The sequence below is a fragment of the Arvicola amphibius genome, chromosome 2, assembly GCF_903992535.2.
Source record: "Arvicola amphibius chromosome 2, mArvAmp1.2, whole genome shotgun sequence".
Lineage (NCBI taxonomy): Eukaryota > Metazoa > Chordata > Mammalia > Rodentia > Cricetidae > Arvicola > Arvicola amphibius.
Genome location: NC_052048.2, coordinates 187,982,102 through 188,002,337, shown reverse-complemented (window position 1 = coordinate 188,002,337; position 20,236 = coordinate 187,982,102). Strand labels below are relative to the sequence as shown.

At 40.2% G+C, this 20,236-nt stretch overlaps 1 protein-coding gene across 2 annotated transcripts in view; it reads right to left on the bottom strand.

The window, feature by feature from the left end:
* Positions 1 to 14,172: 14,172 nt before the first annotated feature.
* Positions 14,173 to 20,236, bottom strand: part of Mgam (maltase-glucoamylase) — a 143,966-nt gene continuing 137,902 nt past the window's right edge. For both annotated transcript variants that reach the window (XM_038318489.1, XM_038318490.1), the window contains 5 exons: positions 19,710 to 19,834; positions 18,678 to 18,766; positions 17,640 to 17,680; positions 17,002 to 17,172; positions 14,173 to 14,608 (listed from right to left, as the gene is read on the bottom strand). In XM_038318489.1, coding sequence (XP_038174417.1) covers positions 14,534 to 14,608; positions 17,002 to 17,172; positions 17,640 to 17,680; positions 18,678 to 18,766; positions 19,710 to 19,834 — 501 coding nt within the window. In that variant the 3' untranslated portion in view covers positions 14,173 to 14,533. The remainder of the gene's footprint in view (positions 14,609 to 17,001; positions 17,173 to 17,639; positions 17,681 to 18,677; positions 18,767 to 19,709; positions 19,835 to 20,236) is intronic.

Genomic DNA, 20,236 nt, shown 5'->3' with positions numbered 1-20,236 from the left:
CTCTCTGAATGTGGCTGACGGTGGAGGAGGACTGAGAAACCAAGGACAACGGCAATGAGCATGAACTCTACAGCATGGACGGGCTCACTGTGAGCCTTGTCAGTTTGGTTGCTCACCTTCCTGGACTTAGGGGGAGCTGGGAGGACCTTGGACTTAACATAGTGAAGGGAACCCTGATGGCTCTTGGTCTTGGAGAGGGGTGGAGTGGGGGTATGGGTGGAAGGGAGGGGAGGGAAAGGGGAGAAGGAGGGGAGGAGATGGAAATTTTTAATAAAAAAATGAGAAAAAAAATAAAAATAAAATGAAAAAAAAAAAGAAGTCCTTAAATCTGGACATTCACCTTCCTCTGAATCCCTGCCACCCTTGACTGACCTCCGGAAGGATTCCAGCTGCTTGTTCTTCCAAGAGTTTTTCCAGGATCAGAGGGACAGCGTTCGTTAAGCCCTTGCCATTTGTCCTCCACATATAACATATGTCACATAGAAAGGCATGCACACACACACATGTACACAGCTTACATACAGACACACCATCTTTCCATTTTATAGCTCACCCCTATCTTTCATCCTCTATAAAGAGAAGAAAATACAAGGTCCAGAAGGCAAATATGAATATCTCTTAAAAAAAATCTTAACAGCGCAGGAGCCAGAAGTTTTACAAAAGTAAAGACCCTATGTGCTCAAGTATTCCTTTCCACGAACAAAGCGCTTACCTCATTGCCGTCTCGTCGTTTTCTTCGCTGTGACTGCCCCTCGTGATTCACAAGACGCACCGGGCAAAGGTGAGCAGGCTATTAGAGCTTACTTCTGCCACAGTTGATTTACTGCCCTATAAAATGGAGAGCAACTGGAGGATGGGAGTGGCAGTGCCTCCTTGGTGTTCTTGCTCACGCCTGATTACTGTGCTTGTCACGCTTGTCTGCCCGTCTAACACAAAGGGCATGAAAGGAAGGCTTGGTCCAGCTTTCCCGTGGTTATCTACAGTGCTTGAGATCCATCACGTACCCGTAATTTGTTAAGCTAGCCATTTGCTGACTAAGTGAAAATAGAATAAACTGCTTATGTTTTGTCACATTGCTTCTGTCTTCATTTTTGTCTCCTAAAGTTTGCCTGCATCCAGATTTTCATTAAACCAAACATGCTTCCCCTACAATTATTTGAATTTATACAGATTATTTTATGTGTATGACAGTTTTGTCTGCATTCATGGACATGCATCCAGTGTGCGCTAGGTTCCCATAGAGGCCAGAAGAGGATGCCAGTTCCCCTGGAGGTACTTACGGATGCTGTGAGCCACCATACGGATGCTGAGAAACAAACCTGGATGCTGCACAAGAGCAGGAAGCGCTTTAACAACAGCTGAGCCACATCTCTGGCTCTCTCCCTACCTCCTATTCATCCTAGATAAGCAGAGGTTATTATAGTAGAAACTGAAAACCATGAAGGCGTCAAACACCCCTGGTGGGTACTTCTGCCTTCAATGGCTCAGCACCTTTAAAAATTGATTTATGCTCAAAGAATTTCAGCCTCCCCAGTAAGGAAGGTATATTTACCACACCTTTGTTTCAGTACCAGTTAGCCTTTGTTAGGGGAAAATATATCTACATTTCAGTTCAAGTTGGGAAGATACATTGGCCAAAGTTCAAGAAAAGAGATTTATTGTTACATAAGTGTTGTAAGGAGGCCCCTTGTTGGTTCCCGGCTGCTCGGCAGCTCAGACCTGAAATAATCACACAGAAACTATATTATTTAAATCATGGCTTGGCCCGTTAGCTCTACCTTCTTATTGGCTAACTCTTACATATTAATTTAACCCATCTCCATTAATCTGTGTATCGTCACGTGGCTGAGACTTACCAGCTAAAGTTCCGGCGTCTGTCCTCAGTAGGGCTCCATGGCTTCTCTCTGAGTCTGCCTCCTTTCTCCCACCATTCAGTTTTGTTTTTCCCGCCTACCTAAGTTCTGCCCTCCTATAGTTCCAAAGCCGTTTTTTTATTCATTAACCAATAAAAGCAACACATAGACAGAAGGACCTCCCACACCACATAAGTTCCTCATATATTTTTTACTATAGTTCCTTAGCTCCCCACGTTTCATGTTTGCGACATTATTCATGTTGTAATGCTGGCACACAATCCGCACTAATCTATAATGTGTTTACTAATTACCAGTGAGCTAAATTTACCTTCCAGTTTGATGTTGGGCAGCTAGAAGATATCAGATGATAAGCTGAGTTGACTTCATGAAAACTATTAGGAACATTGTTTTTGTATGTGTGTCGGGGGGAGGGACAAGCATGGGAACTGATATATCTCCCAGCTGTCAGCTGGCAAGCAGGAAAGTTAGTATTTGGCATGGATCAAGCAGCTGTAGAAGCAAGTTGGTGGCAGGAATCATTGGGTCAGAAACTCTTCCTTCCAGAGCATCAAACCCTAAGGCCAATGCAAAACTCTCAGCAATGCAGCTATAAAGATAGGAGTGTCGAATTTTGGTGAAACTGACACTATCATTGTCCACTAAGGACAGCCCAGCTTTGTCTGTGTAGGTACATAAGACCATCAATTGCTAAGAGAAGAAATGAATTTCTTCTTTAAGTGAAAAGCTTTAGAATTTTTATTTTTTTATTTTTGACTAGCTTATTGTGATAGTGTTCATCATCAGGTTGGCAGGATGTACAATGGCCAAAGAGACAAGTCACCAAGTACCTCTTTGAGGGGATCCTAAAGGCTATAATCATGCCAGTGATATGGTGATGGGTTAACTGAGGTTGGAAAGTTCACCGGTTTCTGACACATCCTCCCTACCCCCCGCTTGGATTCTGGACTCCCTAACAAGGAAGAAAGCTGAATATAAGTGTTTTATTGTTCTCCACTTCCTGACTGTGGACACAAGGGGACTGGCTCCCCAAAGCTTGTTTTACTTTGCCTTCTCTTCCTTGATGAACTGTAGTCTTTCTCCATAAAAAAATCCTTTCTCCCTTAAGTTGATTTGATCAAAATGTTTTATCACAGAAGCAGATAAAGAAACTGAGATAGCTATTTAAAAGTAAAATTTTATGACCTTTTTTATTGATTTTATTGAGCTATATACATTTTTTTCTCTACTACACTCCCTTCCTCTCCCCTCCCCTTTAACCCTCTCCCCTGGTCCCCAAGCTCCAAATTTACTCAGTAGATCTTGTCTTTCTATACTTCCCATGTAGTTTAGATCCATGTATGTCTCTTTTAGGGTCCTCATTGTTGTCTAGGTTCTCTGGGATTATGAATTGTAAGCTGGTTTTCTTTGCTTTATGTCTAAAAGCCACCTTGAGTGAGTACATATGATAATTGTCTTTCTGGGTCTGGGTTACCTCACTCAATATGATGTTTTCTAGCTCTATCCATTTGCTTGCAATTTTCAAGACGTTGTTATTTTTTTCTTCTGTGTAGTACTCCATTTTGTAAATGTACCACATTTTCCTTGTCAATTCTTTGGTTAAGGGGCATTTAGGTTGCTTTCAGGTTCTGGCTATGACAAACAATGTTGTTATGAACAGAGTTGAGCATGTGTCCTTGTGGTACTATTGAGCATCCTTTGGATATATATCCAAAAGTGGTATTTCTGGGTCTTGAGGAAGGTTGTTTCCTAATTTTCTGAGAAATTGCCACACTGACATCCAAAGGGACTGCACCAGCTTGTGCTCCCACCAGCAATGCAGGAGTGTTCCCTTTACCCCACAACCTCTCCAGCATAAGTTGTTATCAATGTTTTTGATCTTGGCCATCCTTACAGGTCTAAGATGGAATCTCTGAGTTGTTTTGATTTGCATTTCTCTGATGACTAAGGATTTTGAGCATTTCCTTAAGTGTCTTTCAGCCATTTTAGATTCCTCTGTTGAGAGTTCTCTGTTTAGGTCTGTACCCCATTTTATAGGATTATTTGTTCTTTTGAAGCCAGGAACTCTGTAGTAGTGGATTCATACCAGTGATTTGGTGAGGAAATATGTCAAAAAGTATGATCCTAAACTTTCCTTTAATAGCTGACCAGAAACTAAAAGTGGAGGTCCGTGTTTCAGGCATGCCTTTGGGTAGCCTCAGGTAACCATAGCCCCATAGGAGAGAGTTCTCAAGTTAATATCTGGGATCCTTGAGACCTTTTCAGCTTACGTTTGAGGTAAATCGTTTCCTAAAAATTCTAAGAAAAATATTTTTCTTTTGAAGGTTTGCTATGTTTTGAATCTAAAATGGCCCTGAAAGACTTATGTTTTGAATCCCTAGTCCCAGGATTTGGGAAGTATTGTGAGGAATCCATGATTCCATGGAATCTTTGGGTGTTTGGAGCAGGCTGATGAGAGAAGGTCAGGGAAAGCAGGCCTTTGAATGTGGTCCCCACACTCTACTATATGAGGAGTCTGTTCCATGTTCATACTGTCATGAATTTGCGCTGCCTTCCCCTACTATGATGGACTTGAATGATCTCTGTAACTATGAGTGAAAGTATCCTTTCCTCCTTTGCTTTAGTCAAGCATTTTGTCAAAGAAGCAATACACTGTCCTCCCATGCATATACAGTGTCTTCATAGACTTTACCATGTAATGTCAAAATGACAGAATGGAGGTATGAGGACCCAGCAACTAAGGTAGACTTTGAAGAGATTTGCAAAAGAATAAAATAATACCATTCTTCTAATTATTTTGTTTTATAAAATTGTTTATTATTATTAACATAGTTCATTGTATAAAATATTACTGACATCTTCATATATATGTTACTGTAACATCTTCATATATATATATATATATATATTTCTCTGATATTACAAACCTATTATCCTCCTATTGTTCCCCATGACTCACTGGAGAAATATGCACAAATATAAAACCCAATCAAAAAATTTATTGATATTCTTAATAATTTTTAGGTGTGTAATTCCTAATTCCAAACTGTGGATTCATGACACATAAATAGAGACATAGGCAAAGATGTATAGATACATGCTGCGGTGGCTTGAATGGGAATAGCCCCCATAGGCTCATATGTTTGAAAACTTGAACTGTGTAACTTGGTGGTGGGCTTTGAGGTTTCAAAAGCCCATGTCATTTCCAATTAATATTTCTCTCTCTCTCTCTCTCTCTCTCTCTCTCTCTCTCTCTCTCTCTCTCTCTCTCTCTCTCTCTCTCTTTCTCTCTCTCTCTCTCTCCCCCCCTCTCTCTCTCTGTCTCTCTCTCTGTCTCTCCTTCCCTTTCTCTCTTCCCCCATGCCTACGAACTAGGTATAAGCTCTCATCTACTGCTCCAGTGCCATGCCTGCCTACTTGCTGCCATGCTCCGTGCTCTGACAGTCCTTGACTTACTCTCTAGAACTATAAACCCTATTAAATACTTTCTTCTATAAATTGACTTGGTCATGCTGTTTTGTCATAGCAATAGAAAAATAACTAATATAAATACTTATAGATCGATAGATAGATATGATTATATATAATATATAACACAACACACAAACACATAAATATTTCTTCAAATTAGTAGAGAATGCAAAACACTGTGAATCTCTCTTGCTATCTTGACCCCACCCTAAAGAACAAGAAGGATTTTGCATAACTATACAAATTCTCAGGTATCAACATCATTTTGAAAATGAAATTTGTCCCAGAAAGACAAAGTTATTTAACTAAATATCCTGAGTCCATGTTGAGATTGTCCCTCACTTAAATGAAAGAAGCGTAAAATACTCTGACTAGTGACTCGAACCCTTGTGTTTTAAGGGATGGGTGCAGGCCTTCCCAGAGAAGGACTGCTCTGTACTAGACAGAAACCAAGTACATCACAGAAGCAGCTCCTCCCCTGACATTTTCCAGAGCTGCTAAGAACACCTCTAATTTGAGAGTGAAACTTCACATGTCCTTATGAGGGAACTACTGAGGGACCAAAAATACAATTATGCTTAAACATCTCTGAGAACAAATTTTAAATATTGTCACCACAAAGAATGATAAAGATGAGACATTGTGAATATTATCTTTAGCTTTATTTGCCTATTCCATATTGCATTCAAATATCAAAATATGCTGTATTCCATAAGTCTGTACTTATTTGAAAAAAAAGTGAATTCAAGAGACAGGAGACATTGACCTTTGGGGGACTGTACATTTTTTTGTGTGCTTAATTTTATTTTTTAATTAAAATAAAATAGACATTAAAGCTCCTTTTGCTAATGTGATATGTTTGCATATCAAATTCTTTTGACCATATGTGGAAATTATTAAAATAACAGAATTTAGTAAGGTGACAGTTAATGAGATAATATTAAACTACAAATTACAATTTTGTTCCTGAAATCAACCCCATGGTTCTGTGATTTTTTTTTTATTAAAGATTTCCATCTCCTCCCCCTTCCCTCCCCTCCCTTCCACCTATACCCCCATTCCACCCCTCTCCAAGACAAAGAGCCATCAGGGTTCCCTTCACTATGTTAAGTCCAAGGTCCTCCCAGCTCCCCCTAAGTCCAGGAAGGTGAGCAACCAAACTGACAAGGCTCACAGTGAGCCCTTCCATCCTGTAGAGTTCATGTTCATTGCCGTTGTCCTTGGTTTCTCAGTCCTCCTCCACCATCAGTCACATTCAGAGAGTCCGGTTTGGTTCCCTGTTCCATCAGTCCCATTCCAACTGGACTTGGTGGTCTCCCGTTAGATCTGTCCCACCGTCTCAATGGGTAAACGCACTCCTCATGGTCCTGACTTCCTTGCTCATGATCTCCCTCGTTTTGCTCCTCATCGGGACCTTGGGATCTCAGTCCGGTGCTCCTATGTGGGGCTCTGTCATTTTCTCCATCCAGTGCCAGGTGAAGGTTCTATGGTGATATGCAAAATATTCATGAGTATGGCAATAGGATCTGTACATTTCTGGCACCCTCTCCTCAGCTGCCCAAGGACCTAGCTGGGGGCGTCTTCCTGGACACCTGGGAACCCCTCTAGAGTCAAGTCTCTGCCAACCCTAGAATGGCTCCCTTAATTAAGATATATAATTCCTTGTTCCCATATCCACTTTTCCTATATCCCAACCATCCTATTCCCCCAAGCTCTTCCCATCCTCCACTTCACACTTTTCTCTCCCCATCCCCCCTCCCCCCAACCCACCCCACCCCCATGTTCCCATTTTTTGTCCGGCAATCTTGTCTACTTCCAGTATCCAGGAGGATAACTATATGTTTTTCTTTGGGTTCACCTTCTTATATAGCTTCTCTAGGATGTTTTACAAATTATAGGCTCGATGTCCTTTATTTATGGCTAGAAACCAATTATGAGTGAGTACATCCCATGTTCATCTTTTTGGGCCTGGGTTACCTCACTCAGGATGGTGTTTTCTATTTCCATCCATTTGCATGCAAAATTCAAGATGTCATTGTTTTTTACCGCCAAGTAGTACTCTAATATGTATATATTCCACACTTTCTTCATCCACTCTTCCACTGAAGTGCATCTAGGTTGTTTCCAGGTTCTGGCTATTACAAATAATGCTGCTATAAACATAGTTGAACAAATGCTTTTGTAATATGATTGGGCATCTCTTGGGTAAATTCCCAAGAGTGGGATTGCTGGGTCCTGGGGTAGGTTGATCCCAAATTTCCTGAGAAACCTCCACACTGCTTTCCAAAGCAGTTGCACAAGTTTGCATTCCCACCAGCAATGGATGAGTGTACCCCTTACTCCACATCCTCTCCAGCAAAGACTATCATTGGTGTTTTTGATTTTAGCCATTCTGACAGGTGTAAGATGGTATCTCAACGTTGTTTTGATTTGCATTTCCCTGATTGCTAAGGAGGTTGAGCATGCCCTTAAGTGTCTTTTGGCCATCCGAACTTCGTCTGTTGAGAATTCTCTGTTCAGTTCAGTGCCCCATTTTTTAATTGGGTTCATTAGCATTTTAAAGTCTAGTCTCTTGAGTTCCTTATATATTTTGGAGATCAGACCTTTGTCTGTTGCGGGATTGGTGAAGATCTTTTCCCAGTCAGTAGGCTGTCTTTTTGTCTTAGTGACAGTGTCCTTTGCTTTACAGAAGCTGCTCAGCTTCAGGAGGTCCCATTTATTCAATGATGCCCTTAATGTCTGTGCTGCTGGGGCTATACGTAGGAAGCAGTCTCCTGTGCCCAAATGTTGTAGAGTATTTCCCACTTTCTCCTCTAACAGGTTCAGTGTGTTCAGATTGATATTGAGGTCTTTAATCCATTTGGACTTGAGTTTTGTGCATGGTGATAGACACGGATCTACTTTCATTCTTCTACAGGTTGACATCCAGTTATGCCAGCACCATTTATTGAAGATGCTTTCTTTCTTCCATTGTGTGCTTTTAGCTCCTTTATCAAAAATCAGGTGTTCATAGGTTTGTGGGTTAAGATCCGGGTCTTCTATTCGATTCCATTGGTCGACTTCTCTATTTTTATGCCAATACCAAGCTGTTTTCAATACTGTAGCTCTGTAATAGAGTTTGAAGTCAGGGATGGTAATGCCTCCAGAAGTTCCTTTATTGTATAAGATTGTTTTGGCTATCCTGGGTTTCTTGTTCTTCCATATAAAGTTGATTATTGTCCTCTCAAGATCTGTGAAGAATTTTGATGGGATCTTTAAGGGGATTGCATTAAATCTATAGATTGCCTTTGGTAGTATTGCCATTTTTACTATGTTGATCCTCCCAATCCAAGACCAAGGGAGATCCTTCCATTTTCTGGTATCCTCTTCAATTTCTTTCTTCAAAGACTTAAAGTTCTTGTCAAATAGGTCTTTCACTTCCTTGGTTAGAGTTACCCCAAGATATTTTATGCTATTTGTGGCTATCATGAAAGGTGACACTTCTCTGATTTCTTTCTCTGCTTCCTTATCCTTTATATATAGGAGGGCGACTGATTTTTTGGAGTTGATCTTGTATCCTGCCACGATACTAAAGGAGTTTATCAGCTGTAGGAGTTCTTTGGTGGAGTTTTTCGGGTCGCTTATGTACACTATCATATCATCTGCAAATAACGAAAGTTTAACTTCTTCCTTTCCAATTCGAATCCCCTTGATCCCCTTGTTTTGTCTTATTGCTATTGCTAGAACTTCAAGCACTATATTGAAGAGATAAGGAGAGAGTGGACAGCCTTGTGTTCCTGAATTTAGTGGGATGGCCTTGAGTTTCTCTCCATTTAATTTGATGTTAGCTGTCGGCTTGCTGTAAATAGCCTTTATTATATTTAGGAATGACCCCTGTATCCCTAATCTCTCCAAGACCTTTATCATAAAGGGGTGCTGAATTTTGTCAAATGCTTTTTCAAATGCATCTAATGAGATGATCATATGGTTTTAATCCTTCAGTTTATTTATATGATGGATTACATTGATAGATTTTCGTATGTTGAACCAGCCCTGCATCTCTGGGATGAAGCCTACTTGATCATAGTGGATAATTTTTCTAATGTATTCTTGGATTCTGTTTGCCAGTATTTTATTGAGAATTTTTGCATTGATGTTCATGAGTGAGATTGGCCTGTAATTCTCTTTCTTGGTTGGGTCTTTGTGTGGTTTAGGTATCAGGGTAATTGTAGCTTCATAAAAGGAATTTGGCAATGACTGTTCTGTTTCTATATTATGAAATACCTTAAGGAGTATAGGTATTAGGTCTTCTTGGAAGTTCTGGTAGAATTCTGCATTGAACCCATCAGGTCCTGGGCTCTTTTTGGTAGGGAGGTTTCTGATAACAGTTTCTAATTCTTCGCGACTAACAGGACTATTTAGAGCATTTACCTGGTCCTGGTTTAACTTTGGTATATGGTACTTATCTAAAAAAGTGTCCATTTCTTTTACATTTTCCAATTTTGTGGCATACAGGCTTTTGTAGTAAGATCTAATGATTCTCTGAATTTCCTCTGTGTCTGTGGTTATGTCCCCTTTTTCATTTCTGATCTTATTAATTTGTGTGTTCTCTCTCTGTCGTTTGATTAGTTTGGCTAGGGGTTTGTCAATCCTGTTGATTTTCTCCAAGAACCAGCTTTTTGTTTCATTGATTCTTTGGATTGTTTTCTGTGTTTCTATTTTGTTGATTTCTGCCCTCAGTTTGATAATTTCCAGTCTTATACTCCTCCTAGGTGAGTCTGCTTCTTTCTTTTCTAAAGCTTTCAGGTGTGCTGTTAAGTCTGCAATGTGTGCTTTCTCCGTTTTTTTTTTAAGTGGGCACTTAGTGCTATGAATTTTCCTCTTAGCACTGCTTTCATAGTGTCCCATAAGTTTGAGTATGTTGTGTCTTTATTTTCATTAAATTCAAGAAAGGCTTTCATTTCTTTCTTTATTTCTTCCTTGACCCAGGTGTGGTTCAGTAGTTGACTGTTCAGTTTCCATGAGTTTGTAGGCTTTCTGGGGGTAGCATTGTTGTTGAATTCTAATTTTAATCCATGGTGATCCGATAAGATGCAGGTGGTTACTAATACATTTTTGTAACTGTGGAAGTTTGCTTTGTTATCGAGTATGTGGTCAATTTTCGAAAAGGTTCCATGAGCCGCAGAGAAGAAGGTATATTCTTTCCTGTTTGGGTGGAATGTTCTATAGATGTCTGTTAAGTCCATTTGGTTCATTACATCTATTAAGTCTCTTAATTCTCTGTTAGGTTTCTGTAGAATTGACCTGTCCATTGATGAAAGAGGAGTGTTGAAGTCTCCCACTATCAGTGTGTTTGGTTTGATGGCTGTCTTGAGTTCTAGTAATGTTTCTTTTATATAAGTGGGTGCTTTTGTATTAGGGGCATAGATATAAAGGATTGAGACTTCATTCTGATAGATTTTTCCTGTAATGAGTATAAAGTGTCCCTTTCCATCTCTTCTGATTGATTTTAGTTTGAAGTCAACTTTGTTAGAAATTAGTATGGCCACACCTGCTTGTTTCTTAGGTCCATTTGCTTGATAAACCTTTTCCCAACCCTTTACTCTGAGTAGATGTCTGTCTTTGTGGTTGAGGTGTATTTCTTGTAAACAGCAGAATGTTGGATCCTGTTTTCGTATCCAATCTCTTAGCCTGTGCCTTTTTATAGGTGAATTGAGTTCATTGATATTAAGTGATATTAATGACCAGTGGATGTTAACTCCAGTTGTCATTTATTATTTGGTAGTAGAGATTGTGTGTTTCCTTTCTTTGCGATGTGCGGGTGAAGTGTCGCTAGATGTCTGAGTTATTTTGGGCAATGCTGGACTCCTTTGTTTGTGAATTTCCTTCTATTACTTTCTGTAAGGCTGAATTTGTGGCTATGTATTGTTTAAATTTGTTTTTATCCTGGAATATTTTGTTTTCTCCATTTATAGTGAATGAAAGCTTGGCTGGGTATAGTAATCTGGGCTTGCATCAATGGTCTCTTAGTTTCTGCAAAACATCTATCCAGGACCTTCTGGCTTTCATGGTTTCCATAGAGAAGTCAGGTGTTAGTCTGATAGGTTTACCTTTGTATGTTACTTGACTTTTTTCCTTTGCAGCTCTTAATATTCTTTCTTTATTCTGTATGTTTTGTGTTTTGATTATAATATGGCGAGTGGATTTTTTTTTTTTTGATCCAGTCTATTTGGTGTTCTGTAAGCTTCTTGAACCTTAATAGGAATATCTTTCTTTAGGTTTGGGAAGTTTTCTTCTATAATTTTATTAAATATATTTTCTGGACCATTGAGCTGTATTTCTTCTCCTTCTTCTATGCCTATTATTCTTAGGTTTGGTCTTTTTATTGTGTCCCAGATTTCCTGAATGTTTTGTGATGAGAATTTGTTGGATTTGCTGTTTTCTTTGATCAGTGCGTTTATTTTCTCTATGGTATCTTCAGAATCTGAGATGTTGGTTAGGCTTGTTTCTGTAGTCTCTGTTCATTTACATAGATTTTCCATATCCGGCTGGCCCTCGGGTTGTGTTTTCTTTCTTGCCTCCATTTCAGTTTTCAAGTCTTGCACTGTTTCCATTATCTGTTTGATTGTTTTTTCTTGGTATCCTAGGATATCATTTAAGGATTTACTCAATTCTTCAAACTTTTTGTTATTCTTCTCGTCCATTTCCTTAAGGGAGTTTTTCACCTCCTGTTTAAGGGACTCCATTACTTTCATAAAGTCAATTTTTTCTACTTCTTCTTGATTAGTGTGTTCAAGTCCTCCTGTTATAAGTTCGCTGGGTTCTGGTGCTTTCATGTTGTTTTTCAAATTGTTGGAGGAATTCTTGCATTGGAGCCTGCCCATTTCTTCCTCTAAATAATCCCCTTTGGGTCTTCTTTTAGAAGTTCAATTCACCCCAATGAATTCAATTCACTCACCCCAATGAATGATGGATCCTCTGGCAGACTGTCAGGTCTCCTTGCAGGCCAAGCAGCTCACTGACAAAGGGCCTACCTTGCTACAGGCAGACTAATGAAGGAAGGAGGGGACCTCCCACCGGCCTGGGTGCACTCAATTCCAGGTCCCCGGCGCCCAAACAGGCTGAGCTGTGGGATTTTGTGGCCCCAAAGACGGGAGGATGAGGAGAAGGGGAGGGGGGGTGTTCTGGGTGCAAGCTGGGAAGGGACAGGAAGAGAGAGGCAGTATCCGGGGAGAATAACCCCTGCAGGAAGAGCAGGAAGTGTGCGGGTGGTGGGGGGAGTTGGGGAATGTCGGTGGTCCCTCTCTGGGCAGCAGCTGCGGTTCAGGCACTCACTCCTCACTCACCCCAATGAATGATGGATCCTCTGGCCGACTCTCAGGTCCCCTTGCAGGCCAAGCAGCTCGCTGACAAAGGGCCTGCCTTGCTGCAGGCAGCAGGCTCGGGACTGTACATTTTTATGTGCTGTTTCTTTTGTGGTGGTTGACATTTTACTCTACACATGTAAAAACATTCCCCCAGAGTTTCCAAATGTTGGGGGGCAGTCCATAAGTCATCAGTGGGGTCCCTGGGTTGTCCAGCCAGGAAACGCCTCACTAAGGACAACGAGAGTCCAACGCATGGCCATGTATACCTGTCGGCAACACAAGATATTTCTAAAATATTATGTAAGCCAAGTCCTTGTAACTTTCTTTTATAAATCAAAGAGAGTTAATTAGGGTGAAGGGTGGTTTTTTTGCCTTTTAAATCAAATAATTCTCATGGCTACTTGCCCACATTTCTTTAGTTCACTAGTTATCTCTCAGCTCCTCATGCACGATGCCTCATTTAATAGATTATTAAGTCGACTGAATGGTATTTTGGTGCAGTGCAACAGGTGCAGATGCCTGGGCATGCATACAGCATACAGAATGGCTTTCCAGTACAGAAGGGAAGAGGGGAGGAGGTACACATATCCACATGAAACATATTGTATTTTCAAAAACCACTCAAATTAAACATGCCCATTGATCATTTTATATAATTTCTTTTCATTTTAATTTTTCACTATAATTTATTATTTTGTAGGGGGTTGTATTTGCCATGACATACATTTGGAGGTCAGAGGACAACTTTGTGGAGTCTGTTTACTCCTTCTGTCTTTATTATTTCTGAGGATTGAATTCAGATCATCAGACTTGTGTGGCAAGAGCATTTACCTACTTACTGAGTTATCTTGACAGCCTGGCTTTCATTTTTCTTTATACACATTTTAACCAATATAGTTATAATTCTTTTTGGTTTTTTTTTGTTGTTGAAATTGATATTTTACCAGGTACAGAAACTGCTTGATTCTTAAACAGTATCCAAAGCTCTTGAGAGAGTCATTATAGTGATGTTGGAGAAGGGGACTAGTTGGAAACCACAACCCATTCCTGTACTGGACTGCAGGAGCTAAGATGCTACAGGCAGGGGACAAAAGAGACAAGTTCTCAGGAGTCTTCTACTGACCCCTCTGTGAGGTCCCCACAAACACGCATCACAACATTGAGAATTCCTTGTAAATCCACTTGGTTTATTTTTCTGTGACATAAAAATCACATATGCTTGTATCACTGTTGTTATGTACATGAGATATGGTCAAGAAATAAGATTTACACATTTCAAAGCACACTTCTATGCAATTAACTTATTTTGTACATCCAATCCCTTCCTTCTGCTGTACCTACTTAAATCACTTCATTGCATTCCTGTGTGTTAAGCATTTCTTTAAGACCCCTTCTCTTTCAAATGAGTTAACTCTCCTTTCTCCTCCCTACAAGGCTACCACCCCTTAGAATGACTATTACTCTTGCTGCCCCTACCATTGCCGTGCATCTTCCCTGCTTCCTTCCTGTGTTCTTTTTCTTCCTCCTCCACCATTGGCTCAGTGTATTGTTCTCCTCCCCTTCTACCAACTCACACACACAGACAGACACAGACACACACACTTCAACACGGATCTACTTCATCTTCACATCTCAATGTCATATAATGAACCATATATACCACACTGATTACATACATTAAACTGACCCAGAGATATTATTTTGGGAGTCATACACATATACAAAAAAATTCACAAAATATTCTAGTCATACTGGGAATGAAACAATTGGTGATACATAATGATTATATAATTATAAAGTATAAGTAGTTTAAATCGTTTTGTAGTATCCTGCTCTAAAAATTTATGAAGAGTTCCATGTCAATGACTGAAAACGATGCAGGCCGATGCGACTCTCAGTCACATTAACTTTCAATATCTGTTGGAACAAACAACAAGAAAAATATTGAGAATTTGTTGTCTAGAATTTCCTGTACACAAATGAGCAGGGTGCAAGCCATTGAGCCACATGATGCTTTGATGCTAACTACTGTTTTATTTTCAGGTGTAGAGGGTGTAGAGGTTTCCTAATCCTTGGAGTAGAATGATTTTTCCGTGACAGGAATGGGCGCTCAGTGATTCAGTTCACACTGAGAACAAGTGCACAGACAAACTGAAAAGGGTACCCTGCCTTCCTCTCCTCTGTACTGCTGCTAGCGCTCCTTTGACTCCGTCTTCTGCTGTCTCCCCGGAGCACTCACCCACTGCCTGGGAAGTCTAATATTCCTTTTTCTTATGGGCAAACACTTTCAAGAGGCCTCATCATAGACCAGTTTTTAACTGTCCATAAATCATTCCACAACAGAATAGGGAAAAGTCCTTTGAGATATCTTTTTAAAGGTGGTTGACAAGAAAACCACAGTACAAGGAGACATTTTAAAATTATAAAAATGAAGAAAAACTTTTTTCTCAGGCTTAGAAATCAGAAAGCATTCACATTTAGTACACGCACACAAAGATGCACACACACACACACACACAGAGAGAGAGAGAGAGAGAGAGGTGGGGGGATTGAATGACTCCCATTTTTCACACTGTGACAGGTATTGAGACTGAAATATTATATGAACCCTAAGGTTCTAATTTTAATTTTGACAGGATGAGAGCATACTTGTAATCAACATCAAATTACTGCAAGCTGGGAACATATCTTAGCATGACTGCTATTGTCTCTACAAACAAGAACATCATTGCTAACATTAGTGTTGTGAACATATAGACTGCAAAGCATCCAAAAGGAATGAGGAACAAGATCAAGCAATAAGTGGGTTGAAAACCTTGTCTAAGATGTGTTTAGTGAGCTGAGACAAAAATTCACACAAAAGTGTTGGTGCCTGTGAGCTGCTGCACGAAAAGGTAGACTGAGTCAGCCAGGAGGAACAAGTCAGTAAGCAGCAATCCTCCATGGCCTCTCTGCATCAGTTCCTGCCTTCAGTTCCTCCCTTCCCTCTATGATGAGGGTTGTGTACTGAAATGAACCCTTTCTTAACCAAGTTTCTTTTGCCATTGTGTTTTGTCACAGCAATGGAAACCGTAGCTAAGACACTCTATTTCCCAGACACTATGGGGCAGGTGTACATGAACTCACAGATATTGTGACAACATGCACAAGACCTGCACATACTTCAGCCAGAAAAAATCCCAGGGTGGAGAAGAAAGGGGGGCATGAAGTCCCATGCCTAGCTGAGGGGCTAATGGCATTTGGTTGCTGCTGAGAGAGGAAAAGTCAGTTTCCCTCAATGATAAGGCATTGGGTATATTGACCATACTCCTGGTCAGGCGCAATGCCCAGGAGTAGTTGACCAAAACAAACTGGATTAAATGGGTTTTAAAAAAAAGAGTGAGAAAGAGAACACGATGTTGGATGTTTCGGGAGGTAGAGAAGGATCTGAGAGGAGTTGGGGACAGAAAATGAACATGGACATTAATAAAATGTTCAGTTTACCATGCTCCAATAGAAGGCCACACCTCCAAGAAAATATAGGAAGCATATATTGAGATAAGTAGGTAGGTAGATAGATATATGCATACATACATACATACATATGTAAATACACACATACATATAGAGATGCATAGATAGGACACAAAAGTTGAGTAGGTAGGGAAGGGCAGGTAGTTCTGGGAGAACTTGGGAGAAGGGATTAGTACTATAAAATTCTCAAAGAACCAATTAAAATGATACTAGGTATTCACTCATTAGGTCAAGATATTTTAAATACATATTTACATTCAAATTTACTTTGGTACAGAGTTATTGTGTATCCCTACCTAACATTTCCCTCTGTAATATCATTTCAAACACAAAAATATCGAGCTAAGTCTCTATGGGCATGGAAATTTCCGAGAGTTTCCTATAAATTTAGATGGAAAAAAAAAATGAGTGAGAGCAAAGAGTTGTTTGCTTTATCTCTGTTGTTGCTGTTGTTCCCTCACCACGACACTTTAAGTAGTGGACCAGCTCTTTGTAGGGTAGTGGATAGTGGCTGGCATTTACCAAAATATAGTCATTGAAGCTGTTTGAGAGTTTAGTTTCTGAGACAGGAGAAACAGGTGTCACTTAGGCTTTTAGACAATATGATAGATATAGAAAGTAAGCAACTAGATTTTTAGCTCCAATTGATAAACTATGGATGTTGCTTTATCTTCACACTATACACAGATGGCACTGAACACAGTGGCTGACAGTAGGGGGTGGGGGAGGGGTAACACAAAGCATTTGGTGCGGGGGCAGGAGGGTGGATACCATAGGGTTTTCCAGTAGTCACAAACCTGGGTTTCAATGTTGTAGTCATGGGGGACTGTATTACTATTGTTGTTCACAGAGATGCTCACACTGGTAATGGAAACACTGCCCAATCCCCAGATTTCAATGTAGCCTAGGTAGAAAGGTGTCGTGCCACTGATGTAATTGTTGAAAATAATTTCTGTCTGCAATGTATTCTGTCAAATTGAAAATAAAACAGAAAGAATCAAAAATCAAAATTAGTTCAATTTTGTTCCCAACTGTGTTTAATGCATATCATGAAATGAGACAGCCTGAGTCAAAATCTTATGGTCTCAATTAGTAAAAACCATGACCTCATCACCCCGTCCCCTGCTACCTTGTCCCATTCACTTTGCATGGACCGCCATCAGCCAGGATGGCCTTGAACTCTGTAAATTACCAGTCCCAAGTATCAAGAAATGTATATTCTACACATAAAAAGGTCACAGCCTGTGCAGAGTATTTAAAGTTAGCATCAGAAGGAGGGCCAGATTACACAGAAATGGTACCCTGAAAACAGTTACTAATGAGACATGGGCAGGTTCAATCAAAATCATTTCCTGGGAACATAAAAACTTTCCCTTGAGGTCTGGCGGAAAAGAAAGATGTGCAATAAAGAAATCATAGGAATAGTCGCACTCACCTGGCTGACAAAAAACCTGGCCAAGTAGTATTTTGTCATATCTGCAAACAGACAAAGGGACAGATGTGAGCTGGGCTTGTGTGATGGCTTCTAATTGCTGATTTGTCTAACTGCTGAAAGTTATTTTGGGTTATATGGGATTATTTTTATTTTATTTTTCTTCATTAAAATGAGTTCAGTTTTGCAATGGAAGTTCTCTCTATGGAAATTAGTCAGGTTCTACACCCATAGCCAAATGGACACAAATGTTTGCAATGAGTATGTAGATGCACTTGTCTGATAGCTACCGCATACAAAAATCACCCAACCCTACCATAAGTCTCTTTTTCTCATAGTCTACTAGTCCCAAAATCTCCCTAGTCACCTTGGAATTTCCAGATTCTTTTTGCTTAGAAGCATACACCCACACATGTAAATACACTGACTGCTGCCTTGCTTTATCTTGAGTGATAATAGGTGGTTTTTAATGTGATCTCCAGAAAACTTAAAAAGAAAACATCTGGAAAACCATGGTGTTTGGCAGCATGGTGTGTGGAAAAGGCAGCTTCCTCTGCCTCTTCCGTGCTGGCCTCTTTCTCATTAACTCCCCACTCCTGCTGGTACTACTGGCTTCTAGAACTGTGCTGCCCACAGCAAAAGGCACCATAAAAATCAGCTGTCTAAATTTAAATGATTATAAATTAAATAAAATAGACTTCGTTCTCCCAGATGCCCTTGTGACATTTTGAGTATTCACTGGAGCCTGTGACTACAGCTGTGTTGAGCTGCAGGAGTTCTTTGTGGCTAAAAGTCTTACTGTGTAGTAAAGAGTACTTGAGCCATCCTCCTCCTAGGAGTTTACCAACTGCTACAAACTCCTGATGGGAAATCCCCCATATAAGCATCCCACGTAGCCTGTCTCTCTGGGACAACTAATCGGGTAGTTGGAGAATGTGCATAAATCTCATGAAAGTTTATCTCAGCTAAAAGGTAGGAATTTAAGATAAGCAAGAACCTTGCCCATGGTGTTGCCAGGAATCCCAGTCAGTCCCCACTCACCAATGCTTTGCCCATCATCCCAGAATAGCCAGCCCTCAGCAAGTCCCTCGTCATTCAAGGCAACCTTAAGGCCCAGGAATTTCTGACGGCTGTGGTGGGGAGGGAGAGAGGCATTAGCTAAAAATACAGTCACAAGAACAAAGAAGCAAAATGAAGTGCTTCCTGAGGTTTAGAGTGGGTTCTCAGAAAAGCCTGAGAACTGGCTCTATATGCATGTAGAGAAGGCTGGACCTCTATATAACTATATGAATTCAGAGAAGACTGGACCCCTGCACGTCCTACATGAAGGACTTCACCAAAGCATCAAGGGAAATGTTTCAGTAAGACTCTTAAATTAAAAGCACACATCTGGCTTTCTTAATTTCCCCATCACCTAAAACACAGGGAACAAGTGGATGAAGTTTTGGGGCATTGTATCAGGCCCACATGGACTCCCATATTCTTCCTGGACTCATGACTCAGTGAATCACATAGCTTCCTAAAGCCTCCTCTTCTTCATATGTGTAATGGAGATGATCGTGATACTCAACTCAAGTGAATGTGTTTCTCTTTGATAAAGAAAGACAGAAAATCATGAAACAAAGTTCTCAATATTGGCATGGTCCTAGGCATGCAGCAAGCATTTGTTTAATGCTAGTGATTGATGATTGACATATGAACTTAGATAAAGATGTCCTAAAAGTTTTCAAGGTAAAATCGACCTCAGGTATCAGTTGTCACCTCATTAAATTTTTCCAGCAATGGCTTATTCTTAAGGAGAAGGTACAAGGTTCCAAAAATATGAATTCTGACTACCCCCATTTTGGTGTCTACTGTAAATGTCACTTCTTAAAAATGCAATTTTACACACTTCAGTCTAAAACAATGGATGAAAACTGTTCAGAATCCAGAGTGCTTAAAAAGTTTAAATACAAAAATGCAAAAAATATTCAGCAAAAATGCTTTCAGATTTCACAGTGATACTCAAGGGATCACATATGATTAAACTCATTAATATGCAAAACAGAACCCCAGTTCCCCCTCCCCATTCACCTCAATTGGGTGTTCAGGGCATGTTCCTGCCAGGGCAGGATGTAGCCCCCACGGACATGAAGATTAATGTGCTCCAGAGGGGCTGGCAAGGTCTTCCATTGGCCTCTTACATTAATATCTACACCCTGCAGGAAAAAAGAGAGAAGATAAGGGAAGCGCACATCACTGAGTAGTGCATTTAGCAGACATCCCAACCACCTCCTGGACTTGTCTCCTGATCCCCACTATTCAGCACATACCAGCAATACACTCTGCATTCACCTGCCCCATAGAAAGCATCCAAAAGACTTACGTAAGTGCTTTTATCTTTGACTGTGTCTGTCTTGTTTGACACCTTTGTCTTGCCTCATGTGGCATCTTTATCTTCCTCCTGTGGCAATCCTTATCTTACCACTTGTGAAGTTGAACCCTGTTTCATATGTGAGAGTTGCATTCTGACTTGAGTCATAAATCTCAAATCCTTCCGTATCTCAACTATGACAAGGTTTCTTGGTGTTGGTACTATTGACGGTTTTGGTCAAATAATT